We start from the raw sequence: 15423 nt of genomic DNA, 5'->3' as shown, positions 1-15423 counted from the left end.
AGCGTGTGAAAAGGAATTGAAGCACCTTGTTAGATACAGCACCTTATTTTACATATAGACTCGTTGGCTGACAATGTCATGAAAATAATGCATGTGCATCTATGTGGCCGGAAGTCGTGCTTTGTGCTTTGTCATGAATCTGAACGGTCAGATAGCTAGCAACAATGACAAGAAGCTGCCATGTGGGGAATCGTAGGTGGCTTGTTTAAGCTAGTTTTGTCTTGTTCTTGACACCATATCTTGTTTGGAGGTGTTTTGACTGACTTCAAGTCAATGCTAAAAATGCTAACATTTCCTAGCTAGGTAACCAACAACTGTAATGATGTACACTATATATACAAAAGTATGTGGACACCCCTTCAAATTAGCCTAATCCACTATTTCAGCCTTAACCATTTCTGACAGGTGTATAAAATCGAGCACACAGCCATGCAATCTCTATAGGAAAACATTGGCAGTAGAATGGCTTTACTGAAGAGCTCAGTGACTTTCAACGTGGCATCGTCATAGGATGCCCCCTTTCCAACAAGTCAGTTTGTAAAAATTCTTCCGTACTAGAGCTGACCCAGTCAACTGTAAGTGCTGTTATTGTGAAGGGGAAACGTCTCAGCCGCGAATTGGTAGGCCACAAAAGCTCACAGAACGGGCCGCCGAGTGCTGAAGCATGTAGCACGTAAAAATCTCCTGTCCTCGGTTGCAACACTCAGTACCGAGTTCCAAACTGCCTATGGAAGCAACGTCAGCACAAGAACTGCAGCAGTGGAAACGCTGATGACTCACGCTTCACCATCTGGCAGTCCAACGGACAAGTCAATCAATCAATTTTATTTTATATAGCCCTTCGTACATCAGCTAATATCTCGAAGTGCTGTACAGAAACCCAGCCTAAAACCCCAAACAGCTAGTAATGCAGGTGTAGAAGCACAAGTCTGGGTTTGGCGGATGCCAGGAGAACGCTACCTGCCTGAATGCTTACTACCAACTGTAAAGTTTGGTGGAGGAGGAATATTGGTTGTTTTTCATGGTTCGGGCTAGGCCCCTTAGTTCCATTGAAGGGAAATCTTAATGCTACAGCATACAATTACATTCTAGACGATGGCCCTTTCCTTTTTCAGCATGACAATGCCCCCGTGCACAAAGCGAGGTCCATACAGAAATGGTTGTCGAGATCGATGTGAAGAACTTGACTGGCCTGCACAGAGCCCTAACCTCAGCCCCATCGAACACCTTTGGGATGAATTGGAATGCTGACTGCGAGCCAAGCTTAATCACCCAACATCAGTGCCCAACCTCCGTAATGCTCTTGTGGCTGAATGGAAGCAAGTCCCCGCAGCAATGTTCCAACATCTAGTGGAAAGCCTTCCCAGAAGAGTGGAGGCTGTTATAGCAGCAAAGGGGGGACCAACTCCATATTAATGCCAATGATTTTGGAATGAGCAGGTGTCCACATACTTTTGGTCATGTAGTGTATTTGAGAGACAACAAGTGCTCATTGTGCAAATGTCTTTATATATTTAATAAACATTTGGAGACCAAATATAGTTTACATGTTGTCAACAATCTAAGCCAATCCTATCTATTTTGCCATAGTTGCGCACGCATAGTTTTTGTTGCTAAACAACAAACCCATCTACCTATATATTACTATGCGTTCCCAAGTGGGAATTAATGCACTCAGTAGTTAGTATAAACACTTAGAGGTGCACTCAATTTGTAATACATGGCACACACACATGTGCACACACACACACGTGCACACACACACACGTGCACACACACACACACTCACTTGAAGATGCAGTCACACATAGCAATAACGAGACAATTATACAATTCCAGAAACTAATTTGGTGCAAATAGTATCTCTAATTGAACTGCTATGGATTATGTGAAAATAAAAGCTATTTCCTATTGCACAGAATGTGTCTGTGTCATTTGATTACCCTACTCAGAGCCTCCATTCCATTCTCATTATTAGCATGCACTAAAAACAGGTTAGAATATTACTGGAATACAAAACACCATCCTCAATCAGTAGTGAAAATCCCAATTTTTCTCAGTGTAAATTTGTATCAGTCCTGCACCACCAAGGGTATATACATTAGGAGTGAGATGCATACTGGGTGACGTTATAAAATTTGTTTTTTTCTTCCATAACAACATCCAGAGCCATATACACTACATGACCAAAGGTATGTGGACACCTGCTCGTCGAACATCTCATTCCAAAATCATGGGCATTAATATATAGTTGGTCCCCACTGTGCTGCTATAACAGCCTCCACACTTCTGGAAAGGCTTTCCACTAGATGTTGGAACATTGTTGCGAGGACTTGCTTCCTTTCAGCCACAAGATCATTAGTGAGGTCGGGCACTGATGTTGGGCGATTAGGCCTGGCACGCAGTCTGTGTTGCAATTCATCCCAAAGGTGTTCGATGGGGTTGAGCCTAATCCACAATTTCAGCCTTAACCATTTCTGACAAGTGTATAAATGCTCTGTGCAGGCCCGTTCTTCCACACCGATTTCTGTATGGATCTAGCATTGTTACAGGGGCATTGTCATGCTGAAACAGGAAAGGGCCTTCCCCAAATTGTTGTCACAAAGTTGGAAGCACAGAATCATCTAGAATGTAATTATATGCTGCAGCGTTAAGATTTCCCTTCACTGGAACTAAGGGGCTCGAACCATGAAAAATAGCCCCAGACCATTATTCCTCCTCCACCAAACTTTACAGTTGGCACTGTGCATTGGGGCAGGTAGCATTCTCCTGGCATCTGCCAAACCCAGATTCGCCTGTCGGACTGCCAGATGGTGAAGCGTGATTCATCACTCCAGAGAATGCGTTTCCACTGCTTCACAGTCCAATGGCGGTGAGCTCTACACAACTCCAGCCGACACTTGGCATTGCGCATGGTGATGTTAGGCTTGTGTACGGCTGCTCTGTCATGGAAACCCATTTCATGAAGCCCCCTGACGAACAGCTCCTGTGCTGACATTGCTTCCAAACAGAATCCACTAATTTGAAGGTGTCCACATACTTTTGTATATATATTGTGTATTTAGACATATTTACATATGGCTCTGGCATCACCCATATAGACCGGAACCACAAAGCAGCATAGAGTATTGCACCTTCTCTGACACTGTCCATTCTCAAACAGCCCTGACCTTTAGAGCCGTGAGTTCAGTAATACACTGGAGAGCTACATCTGGTAATATAACCAAAGATATCTCTCTGCAGTTTCTGTCGACTCCACAGTCAACACTAAGGTCACCTACAATATTAACAATATACAGTGCTGTTCATTTTAGCACAGACTGTGACTCACCTCCGAAACTGACAGCTACTCTCTTTTCTGCTCCACAACACCTATTACATAACAGAAATCTGAAATTCAAATCACACCCACAGTACAGTATGCAAACGCGTAGACATTCACGTGCACGCACACACACACACACACACACACACACACACACACACACACCCTTCCCTGACACACACTCAAGGGCAGGGGGGTTGGTAGAGTCCTGGTACATCTACCAGGGAGCTCCGACAGTCAGCTCAGTAAGGCCCAGCAGCCCAGGACAGCCTGCCCCCCTGGGGTGCCTCGTTCCTGGGTATCCTCCATGCTCCGCCTGCTTCCTCTGATCCACCCCTGGGGAGATCCCCCTCCCCAGCCAGCTCCCATATGCCCACTGTCTCCTCCTCTTGACTTTGTGATGGCTTCTCTCTGGAGTTAACCGTCACAGTCATGTCCAACTGTAGCCGAACATTTTCCTAAAAATAAAAATAAAGTTTTCGCCCCTTTGACTTTCCCCCCTCGCTGTCTCCCCTGTCACTCTGCAGAATAATAGCACCGTAATAACTTAGGATTGCACCATAAACAAAAGTTGCTCACTTCCTCATTGAGTTTAGTTACAACTTGCCCATCACAGTGAAATAAGTCCTTTTACTCAAATAAGTATGAGAGACATCAGACAAAAAAGAAACAGGACCAGATTCAGTCAGGACGCAGCCATCACAGAAGTGTATATCATCAACAGCTGGTGCTGTAAACATATCTCTACTGAAAGTATTATGGTGACCAGCTGCTTAGTAACAGATGACAGTGTCTGCAAGAGAGCGACCTGCGTGGCTGACGGTTGTCTGTGTGTTCTTGTAAACTCACTGTGGCATCCCATCCAGAGTCCTGTCCTCTTGTGTGAATCTCAATCTTCCACTCGGTAAATCACTTTCACTGTTGATTAGGTTGCGCATTAGCTTCTTCACAAGCCAAGCAAACACGCAGGATTACTAATAACTGCACAGACACACACGTACAGATGCACCCACCCACATGCATGGATGCCCACACAGGTACGTATGCACACACGCACGCTACTAATAACTGCACTCACACACAAACAAAAAGTTCCCTCCTTTACGATCCAAATTAATTTCACTCAATTAAACAGAGACATGCAAACACCAGCATCAGTCAACATGTACTATCTCTACTCAACTCAAACAACCACACAGTCCTCCAAACCACATCCACGACTAATACAACTTGAAACTTGAAACACCCCAAAAATGACTCAACTGTAGAGAAACAAACACATCTAAGAAACAAATATAGTTCATTCTCTCAATAAAACCATATGAAAGGGAGATCATCTCTTTCCTGGGTTTGCCTACACACACAGACCTTTAATCCACATCGCTAAATCTGTCCAGAATCCCTGTGAAATCCAGCAAACAAGACAGCTAATGGCGTGTACAGAGTGTTAATGGAGTCACCGCTGAGCTTGACACTACCAATTAGTATCTGAACGCCAGTGGGAATTGTCATTTCAAAGATCCTCACAGCAGGGGGAGAATCTGGAGCCCACTCCCTGACTTAACTGATTTGGAATTTCTTAGATTCTAAGACTTAGAATGTCTTACAGTAGCCAAGGACAAAGATAAGATGGTCTGTCTGGGGCTTATACAGTGGAAAATGTTGCTAGCGGCAGTGCAAGTCTACGAGGATTTCTCAACATATTAACTCATTTGACATCAGAAGATAAAGAGATCTGAGCGAACGTGCGTGTGCATTTACAGCATGCACAAACATACACACCACAGAAGACAGACAGCATGGTATATACTTCAACTGTCACTCCCACAAGCACCAAGTTCTCCTCAAGCACCAAGTTCTCCTCAAGCACCAAGTTCTTCTCAAGCACCAAGTTCTTCTCAAGCACCAAGTTCTCCAAGCACCAAGTCTCACAAACTTAGACAAACACTCAAAAAAGACCAGCTCATTCCCTAGTCTAGTCTACACAAAGCTAACCCAAGTTTCAACCTTCTCAGCAGTGCCTCTCCCATCCATTGCACTTGTGTTTACCTCGCAGTAAGATAAAGTACCTCCTAGTTACTCTCCAAAGGGAAGTTTATCAAACAGACTTGTTTGAAACAGATTGTTGTTTACTCTGAGTCAATCCTACAGGGAGTCTTCCAGCAAGTACACAAGATGATGAAGCAGTCACAGCGGTCCAGTCCAGAACAACAAAAGCATCCAACTACGAAGCAAACACAACAATCCAGCTATAGATTAAAGACTGTTGTTGAGAACCTTTAAAGAGAAGACATGAACCATGGGAAAGTTCAGTCATACACTCTGCTCACTTGTGTCAAATGACACTCTTTTCCCCATACAGAGCACTACGTTCTCCAAAATAGAGTAGAGGAATAGTCATTTGAGGACACTAACATTTTCTATGTAATTTGGCATGGACCTTGCATATTCTAGAATATTCTAGAGTTACTGTAGCTATTCAGTTCATGCATATTCCCTGTGTAGATGAGCTGAGTCATTTCTAACTCCCAGATACAGTCCCGTCCCTGGTGACGTATGTCGATGAGCCCAGAGGGGACAGAGACAGTAGGAGACAAACCCCGACAACAGAGAGCATCCTCAGTGAGGGCCTCCAAATTACACCTCTCAGAGAGACATGTCAAGTCGACAGTGTAATGGGTAAAATAGCAATAAAGCAAATTGCTTTAGCAACAGCTCACATCCATTTTGATGAATAGTGGTAATGTATTTAGGGACCAGAATTGTTTGGAGGCTATTAGTTTGGTGTTGTCCATACTGTGTGTATGTGTGTGTGTGTGCACGTGCACGTGTGTGATGTGTGTGTGCTGATGTTTATTTGCTGGCCTTATCTGTCCTCAAACACAGTGAGCGGGCTGCTTTCCCGGTCTGTCACCCAGAGATAATCCTGCCCGTCCTGTCCTGCTCCCTCCTCCGGCAGTCACATAATCTGGGAGAAGGTGTCTCACTTACTCACACACACATTCGCACACATACAGCCCAAACCCTTAACACACAACCCTTCTTCACAAACCATACCTCCCAATACTTTCCCACCTCCTGTACTAAAAATGATGTTCCAAAGATGATCCCTTACTGCCCCACATCCAGATACACATATCCGACCTACACCATCACTCCCTCCCTTCCTGTGCAGAGCATCATACTCTTCCTGCTCTGCTCTCTCGGTATGTCTGAATAGCCTGGGTGTCTGACTGTCTGTAGCCACATCATTGCCTTCCCATTGACAAAGCCAACCATGCGTGGCAAAGCCCCAACAAGTTGGCTGAGGCACAAACAGACTGGTACCGGTCTACTGAGACTTGTGTCTGAAGACATGAGACACTATTAGGAGTGGAGCTGACAAGAGTGGAGCGAGAGACTTAAACGATGCTGACAAAGCACTTTGTAGGTTTTAGGAAGTTTTTGGGAGTGAGTTAGCTTTTACCTGGGGGCTCGGTAAATCCCCTTGGCTTAGGGGGTGAGGATGAACGGTAGAGATTTTATCTCGGTTTTCACAGGGAGTAACAGCTTGCAGCTCTTTATTAATCTGATGATAAAAATCCTGTTAGTACAACCAATTACTGAATACTCTACACGTCATACTGATGTGCCCTGATTGATTCATTACCACACAGTCAATAACATACTCCAGTTAGAGGTCTGTTGTCTTGGTATTGTCTGCTATAATCGCATAGAGCTTCGTTCCCGACTGATACCTCACAAGGTAAAGACAAATAAATGTGTAATGACAACCGACAACCGACAACTGTCAACTGTCACCTGACAGTTGTAAAAGAAAAGAGGGCACCAATCGACAATGCAAACAAACCAATGTATATTGTACAGTTATATTCACAAGGACAAGCGGTTTGGGTCCTGTTTATATTCCATAAACCACTTCCCATTCCCGTGTGTTGACACATTTTCTCAAGATGACTTCCACCTATTTGAGGTTAACCAGGTGTAAAGTATGGTAGCGATGGATCATCCTTTACTCCACAGACGTTTCAAAAAGGTGTGGAACAGAACATCTATTATTGATGTCACCACATTAAAATTTCAATCTCAACTCCTAAATTTGTAACACTAAATAATTCAAGAATTTTATGCTCTAGCCCAGGGGTGTCAAACTCATTTTGGCCCGGGGGCCTCATTCAGTTTTTAACGAGGTCCGGAGGGCCGCACTGAAAATGTGTTATATTACCTGGCCGTCAAAATTTGATCAAAAATTGTTTGGGGAATTTTCTATGCTCCCTGACTGTCTAGCTTCCACTTTGGTGATTATTAGCGAGCTGGAAACAGTCAAGAAACTGTATGAATGTAGGTCCATTATAATTTCTACACAGTTTCAATTTGGTTTTAGTCATTTTAAAGTATATTGAGTGTGTTTCTCCCAACCAAAGAAAAAATTAAATAATAATAATGTTTTACTCAAATTTAACCCGGGCCATATGTTTGACAAATTGACACCCCTGCTCTATCCTCACCTAAAATAGGTGTTTAATGAAAAGTTTACAAGCACAATGGGGAGATGTTACTTGTGGCAAAATCATCCAAAATGATTTAGGAGGGGAGTGAACACAACCTTGCTGTGCCATACATGAATAACCAAGAGTGTTCAGAGCAGAGGATTCCCAAGCCTCAACATAGCCTGGTCCCAGATCTTTTTGGCACTGTTTTCCATGATAAGGACCATAGGAGTTGGCAGGATGGCACAAACAGATCTGGGACCATGGCTAGCTGCAGCACACTGAATTTGAACAGCTTTTCCTGGTACGCTGGCTGATAGCCCATTGGGAAAAAGAATCTGTGCCTCACAGCCTTTGGGTTTAATGTTCGATGTTGTCTATAAAAAACACTTCTGGAATGATGCAAAGCCTGCACACAAACAGCAGTCATATTACAGTTACTATAACACAGTACTCAGGCAGTTGATATGGTCTGCAAAAGTGTATATTTGTATGAATTTGGTTGGTCTTTTAGTTGGTTTTTAATGTATTTAGTATATCTTCTCTTGCAATATGCAGCGTCCTCTTACTGGAATTGAGCCTTTATTTTTAAACAAATGTTTCTGTTCAGAAAATTTCTCATGGATCATAGTTATCTTCATTTCACACTGCCAATCAGTGGTGTAAAGTACTTAAGTAAAAATACTTTAAAGTACTAGTTAAGCATTTTTGGGGGGTACGTGTACTTTTCTATTTATATTTTTGGCTACTTTTACTTTTACTTCACTACATTCCGAAAGAAAATGCACTTTTTACTCCATACATTTTCCCCTGACACCCAAAAGTACTCATTACATTTTTACAGGAAAATTGTCCAATTCACACACTTATCAACAGAACATCCCTGGTCATCCCTACTGCATCTGATCAGGCAGACTCACTAAACACAAATGCTTCGTTTGTAAATTATGTCTGAGTGTTGGAGTGTGCCCCTGGCTATCCGTCAATAAAAAAAAAGAAAAGAAATTGTGCTGTCTGGTTTGCTTAATATAAGGAATTTTAAATTATTCATACTTTTACTTTTACTTTTGATACTGAAGAACATTTAAGCAATTAAATTTTCCTTTTGATACTTAAGTATTTTTAAAACCAAATACTTTTAGACTTTTACTCAAGTAGTATTTTACTGGGTGACTTTTACTTTTACTTGAGTCATATTCTATTAAGGTATCTTTACATTTACTCAAGTATGACAATTTAGTACTTTTTCCACCACTGCTGCTAATCAGCAAATAGAAGGGAAGAAATTAGAGAAACATTATGTTAGAGAAAAACTGTAAGAAGATTGAAGCGAGACATTGACAGAGACGGGGAAGCAAAAGCATACAGCAAAAATATGTTCTTCCTCAGAATTATTTCAGAGGAAATGGGCCCCTTTAAAAATCATAAGGAGCCACACAGCTACCGTATACAGCAGCACCCATTCGGAGGACTGTCAAACTGTGTAGACACACACACAAACACCGTTCCCAGGCAGCTCGAGGGAGGTAACCAACAGATTAGACCCACATCTCTGGATCAGAAGGACGCAGCAGAGACACAGAGGAGACAACACGGGGAACCTGCTTAATTATTCATGAGCCTTAGTAACAGGGGAAAGAAACTTCTCCAACTACAAAGGCACACTGGCCCACTCTCTTCCTCACTACACTGCACCGCCTCTGGCCCTGCACTGTAGCCACCTAGGAAGTGAGACACAAGCCAGTGATGTCTGTACTTGGGAGTTTTAGTGTAACCAACCAGATACTAAACCCTGGTATCTGTGCAATTTGAGACTGTGTTAGCTCGCTGAACTAAAGCTTTGACACTGCGAGGATTCAGGTCTCAGGCAAGGTTAGCTAAAACTTAAAGGGCAAGAGCCAGGTTTTGGAAATGGAAAACTGCCGAAATCACTGTCAGCGAACAGCTTGACTTTGACTCAGTAAGAGCAGCAGTGCTTTACACTCCATGTAAATGTGTGAAAATGACTTAAGGCCCGTTATACACAAATTTTAATAGCATCGTTCATCCCAGTACTCATTCACACATCCCACACCAGCACTGCTTCAATGCCTCCAACAATGGATTGTTCAAGTGAGAGAAAATCCTTTCTCCACTCTGCTTAGGAATAAGGCATTCAGGCCAGTGAACATAATACTGGTTTATACTGGTCTGGTGCACATCCAACCCTTTCACTCAAATGGCAGACTATACACATGCATACCTGACAATAGTTGACAGATGTCAGATTCTCTTCACTGAGCACAATCATATTGCATTCCAAAACAGTGCACGTTCCTGTATCCAGCTGGCACTCCAGTACCAATCTACTTTGTCACAGAGAGCAAGGTATTCCGCAGTGCAGAGAGAAATATCCTGAAGCTATGTCTCAGAGAAAAAGGCAATGACAATTATGAACAACACAGCAACAATATCAGCCTGGTCTCATAGACTAGGCGTAACATAGTAAATGAAAATCCATGATGCTAAAATTAGTATGATAAGTTATGTTTGGTATGGTTACATAAGACAGAAGGTTACTTAAAGCAAAAACTAAAGGTGGATTGTTGGTCGGGGTGGTTGATCAGGGTGGATGGGTAGGCAAATAATGTAAATGTCTAACAACACAAAGGTTGCGTGTTACTACTTACTACCGTTTAGCTACATTGTAACTACACTGAAAACAAATATAAACGCAACATACAAAATGTAAAGATTTGACTAAGTTACAGTTCAGATTTCTTAAATCATTCAATTTAAATAAATTCATTAAGCCCTAATTTACAAGCATTTCACTACACCTGCAACAACATCTGCTAAATATGTGTATGCGACCAATAAAATGTGATTTGATCTATTGATTTCACAAGACTGGGAATACAGATATGCATCTGTTGGTCACACATACCTTTAAAAAAAGGTAGGGGCATGGATCAGAAGACCATTAATTATCCGGTGTGACCACCATTGGCCTCATGCAGTGCGACATCTCCTTCGCATAGATTTGATCTGGCTGGTGATTGTAGCCTGTGGAATGTTGTCCCACTACTCTTCAATGAACATTGTGAAGTTGCTCGATATTGGCGGGAACTAGAACACTCTGTCGTACACGTCGATCCAGAGCATCCCAAACATGCTCAATGGGTGACATGTCTGGTGAGTATGCAGGCCAGAAGAATTGGGACATTTTCAGCTTGCAGGAATTGTGAATAGACCCTTGCGACATGGGGTTGTGCATTATCATGCTGAAACATGAGGTGATGGCGGCAGATGAATGGCACGACAATGGGCCTCAGGATCTCGTCACGGTATAACTGTGCATTCAAATTGCCATCGATAAAATGCAATTGTGTTCATTGTTTGTAGCTTATGCCTGCCCATACCACCGCCACCATGGGGCATTCTGTTCACAATGTTGACATCAGCAAACCGCTCGCCCACGACGCCATACACGCTGTCAGCCATCTGCACGGTACAGTTGAAACAGGGATTCTTTTGTGAAGAGCACATTGAAGGTGAGTATTTGCCCACTGATTTCGGTTACAACGCAGAACTGCAGTCAAGTCAAGACCCTGGTGAGGACGATGAGCACGCAGATGGCAGTTTGTGAAGAATTTATTTGGTTGTTTCATAAACTGTCCGGATAGCTAGTTTCTGACAATCACTCAGGTGAAGATGCCAGACATGAAAGTCCTGAGCTGGCATGGTTTCATGTGGTCTGCGGTTGTGGCGCCGGTTGGACGTACTGCCATGGTATGGTAGAGAAATTAACATTCAGTTATCTGACAACAGCTCTGATGGACATTCCTGCAGTCAGCATGTCAATAGTGCGGTCCCTCAAAACTTGAGACATCTGTGGCATTGTGTGATAAAATTGCACATTTTAGAGTGACCTTTTATTGTCCCAGCACGAGGTGCACCTGTGTAATGATCATGCTGTTTAATCAGCTTCTTGATATGCCACACCTGTCAGGTGGATGGATTACCGTGACAAAGGAGAAATGCTCACTAACAGGGATCTACGTAAATTTGTGCACAAAAGTTTAGAGACATTTTTGAGAGCTTTTTGTGTGTATGAAAAATGTCTGGGATCTTTTATTTCAGCTCATGAAACATTACATGTTGCGTATATATTTTTTGTTCAGTGCACTTGTTTGCTAACCCTTCCCCTAACCCTACGCTTAATATAACCTAGCTCCTAAACCTAACCTTAACCCTAACCTAGCTAGCGTTAGCTAATGTTAGCCACAACAAATAGGAATTCGTAACATACACTCACCGGCCAATTTATTAGGTACACCCATCTAGTACCGGGTCAGACCCCCCTTTGCCTGCAGAACAGCCTGAATTCTTCGGGGCATGGATTCTACAAGTCGGAAACGTTCCACAGGGATGTTGGTCCATGCTAATGCGATGGCATTACACAGTTCCTGCAGATTGGCCACCAGCCTGCACTGTAGTCACCAGGCAGGATGGGACCATGGACTCGCACTGCTTACGCAACAGGAACCGGGATTCGTTGGACCAGGCAATGTTTTTTCCCTCCTCAATTGTCCAGTGTTGGTGATTGGGTGCCCACTGGAGCCGCTTTTTCTTGTTTTAAACTGATAGGAGTAAAACCTGATGTGGTCGTCTGCTGCAATAGCCTATACGTGACAAGGATCAACCAGTTGTGCATTCCGAGATGTTGTTCTGAACACCACTGTTGTACTGTGCCGTTATTTGCCTGTTTGTGGCCCGCCTGTTAGCATGATTCTTGCCATTCTCCTTCAACCGCTCTCATCAACAAGCTGTTTTCGCCCACAGAACTGCCGCTGACTGGATGTTTTTTGTTTGTCGCACCATTCTCGGGAAACCCTAGACACTGGCGTGAAAAGCCCAGGGGGGCGGCCGTTTCTGAGATACTTCTGAACCAGCGTGCCTGGCACCGATGATCATTCCACACTCAAAGTCGCTTAAGTCACTAATTTTGCCCATTCTTCTAACATTATTTTGAACAGTAACTGAATGTCTTGATGTAGGAGCAAACCATTTTCGTGAACCGGGTGGTGTATCTAATAAACTGGCCATTGAGGTATCCCCTTTGCTTTTCCTAATTCATAACATATCACAAGAAATGCATGACGGACACCCACAAATAACATACCATATGTAACATATCATACTAATTTGAGTGTCCTGGACTTTCGTTTACTATGTTACACCTATCTCTGAGTCCAGGTTGTCAATATAGGCTACAATAGCAGCTTAATGACCTTGAAAACCAGAAGTAGCCTAAGAATGGTGTTTGTGAAAAGCTTCAGAAAATAGATAGGGTCATTTAAACGTGGAATATAAAAGAAACCCTTTATTTCATCATCTTCAAATGCTCTGCACACTTGCCTGAGTATTGATTGTTTGTGTTTTGTGCTTAAGGTTCAGTGAGCAAAGGCCAACAATACAAGGATGTGAGTAATCTAGTTATACACTCAAATATAGACTATAGCCTATAAAAGTAGCCTAAAGAATGATGAATAGTGTTAAATTCAGAGAGTTCGGTTATAGTTCACCGTCAGATGAGGTTGCAGTAGCCTACAGTTGGATCGTCACTAGTTAGCACAGCCACAAATTCATAATTATGGTTTAACCCCGCCCTTTTCTACAATTGATCTTCTTACATTTTTATTTTAAACCTAACCCTAACCTTAACCACACTGCTAACCTTATGCCTAACCCTAAAAAGCGAATGTGACTTTGTGGCTGTGTTATTTAGTGGAAACCCTACAGTTGCCATCCTCCATATCTTCGGCGCCGAGATGTGCCCTGTGCGCGAGCAGCACATGATGCCCTTACTAACAACAAAGTTGCATCCCCGACGATATTCAGGCGAGCGGCTCGTAACATTGGTTAACCTCCGGGCTTCGAATCGAAAAGCATACCAAAATAACAAAGCCAGTTGATGCCAAGTTGAGGATTTCACGCAGGGCTGTTGTTATGTTATAGCTTTAGCATTATTAATGACATAGACAAACATTTCCTAATCAATGTATTTCGATGTAATAGGGTAGGGTTTCATATGAATGTTGCTTGAGCTCATGGAGGCACGATAACATGCTCTATAATTAGTGGTCAAAATAACACCATAAGAACCTGAGACAAAAATACGACTTAAAATCCCTTTCCCTGTTGCTTTGACAATATTTTGAAAACTCAAATTTCACCTTATGCCCTATATCCTAAATATAATGTGCCGGTAGGTAGGCTGAGGGTCCAATTTCTGACCCATGCTACATGCGCTGTGAACGTGCGGTATTCAATAACAGACCCCATCACTGTGAAACACTTGACTTAAATTAGGCTAGGCTACTCACCGTAATAAGGGGAAGGGACATCCGATTTTCTTGCCATTTCACTTTGAACGATGGAATTGTCTAATGTGTAGAGGTTCGATGGCATGGATGTGAATGAACAGTCGCGTATTTGGCTCCAAGTTTATAGGATTCCTCCTCTCTCCCAGCGTTTCCCTAGAGATGCACGGACGCAGCCCAGCGTCAGCACTGTTTATAGCACGGAGCGTCATCAAGAGAGGGGATGTATGTGAATAGCGCACCTCAGTGGAGGCATGTGCCGTTGTGTGCCCAATAGGCTACTGTTATGATAAAATGTGTCTGCTGTACTTTTTACTTGCGTATTTTTTTTCTTGGGTTATTGAGATAGGTGTATGGGATACTGTTGTTGTTGTGTGACAGACAGATATTAATATTGTAGGAAATTACATTCTGTGAAATACATTTTAAAAAATGGATACCATACTAGAATTTAGTTTCAAATCAAAATCAAATATATATATTTTTTTGTCACATACACGTGTTTAGCATATGTTATTGCGGGTGTAGCGAAATGCTTGTGTTTCTAGCTCCAACAGTGCAGTAATATCTAACAAGTAATATCTAACAATTTCACAACAATACACACAATACACACAAATCTAAATTAAAGGAATGGAATTAAGAATATATAAATATTTGACGAGCAAAGTCAGAGCGGCATAGATACAGTAGAATAGGATAGAATACAGTATATACATATGAGATGAGTAATGCAAAATATGTAAACATTATTAAAGTGACTAGTGTTCCATTTTTAAAGTGGCCAGTGATTTCAAGTCTATGTATTTAGGGTACCATGGCTATTTAACAGTCTGATGGCTGTTTTCATTCTCTTGGTCCCAGCTTTGATGCACCTGTACTGACCTCGCCTTCTGGATGATAGCAGGGCTCAGGTGGTTGTTGTCCTTGATGATCTTTTTGGCCTTCCTGTGACATCGGGGGCTGTAGGTGTCCTGGAGGGCAGGTAGCCCCCTGTGATGCTTTGGGCAGACCGCATCACCTTCTGGAGAGCCCTGCGGTTGCGGGCGGTGCAGTTGCTGTACCAGGCGGTGATACATCCCAACAGAATGCTCTCAATAGTCCATCTGTAAATGTTTGTGAGTGCAAGGACAGACGCTGGGAGACAAGAAGCAAGTACAGAGAGTGAATATTTATCATGGGTGAACAGGGAGTGCAGGAGGTGGGCTGAACACGCATCCTTGTGGGGCCCCAGTGTAGCAGA

General features: G+C 42.8%; 1 protein-coding gene across 1 annotated transcript in view; it reads right to left on the bottom strand.

The window, feature by feature from the left end:
• Positions 1-14442, bottom strand: part of LOC129814241 (choline transporter-like protein 5-A) — a 109658-nt gene extending 95216 nt beyond the window's left edge. The window contains exon 1 of the mRNA XM_055867230.1: positions 14184-14442. Coding sequence (XP_055723205.1) covers positions 14184-14268 — 85 coding nt within the window. The 5' untranslated portion in view covers positions 14269-14442. The remainder of the gene's footprint in view (positions 1-14183) is intronic.
• Positions 14443-15423: the final 981 nt, after the last annotated feature.

This window comes from Salvelinus fontinalis, chromosome 17 (genome assembly GCF_029448725.1).
Source record: "Salvelinus fontinalis isolate EN_2023a chromosome 17, ASM2944872v1, whole genome shotgun sequence".
NCBI classification, from domain to species: domain Eukaryota; kingdom Metazoa; phylum Chordata; class Actinopteri; order Salmoniformes; family Salmonidae; genus Salvelinus; species Salvelinus fontinalis.
This window is presented reverse-complemented; position numbering and strand designations above follow the sequence as displayed.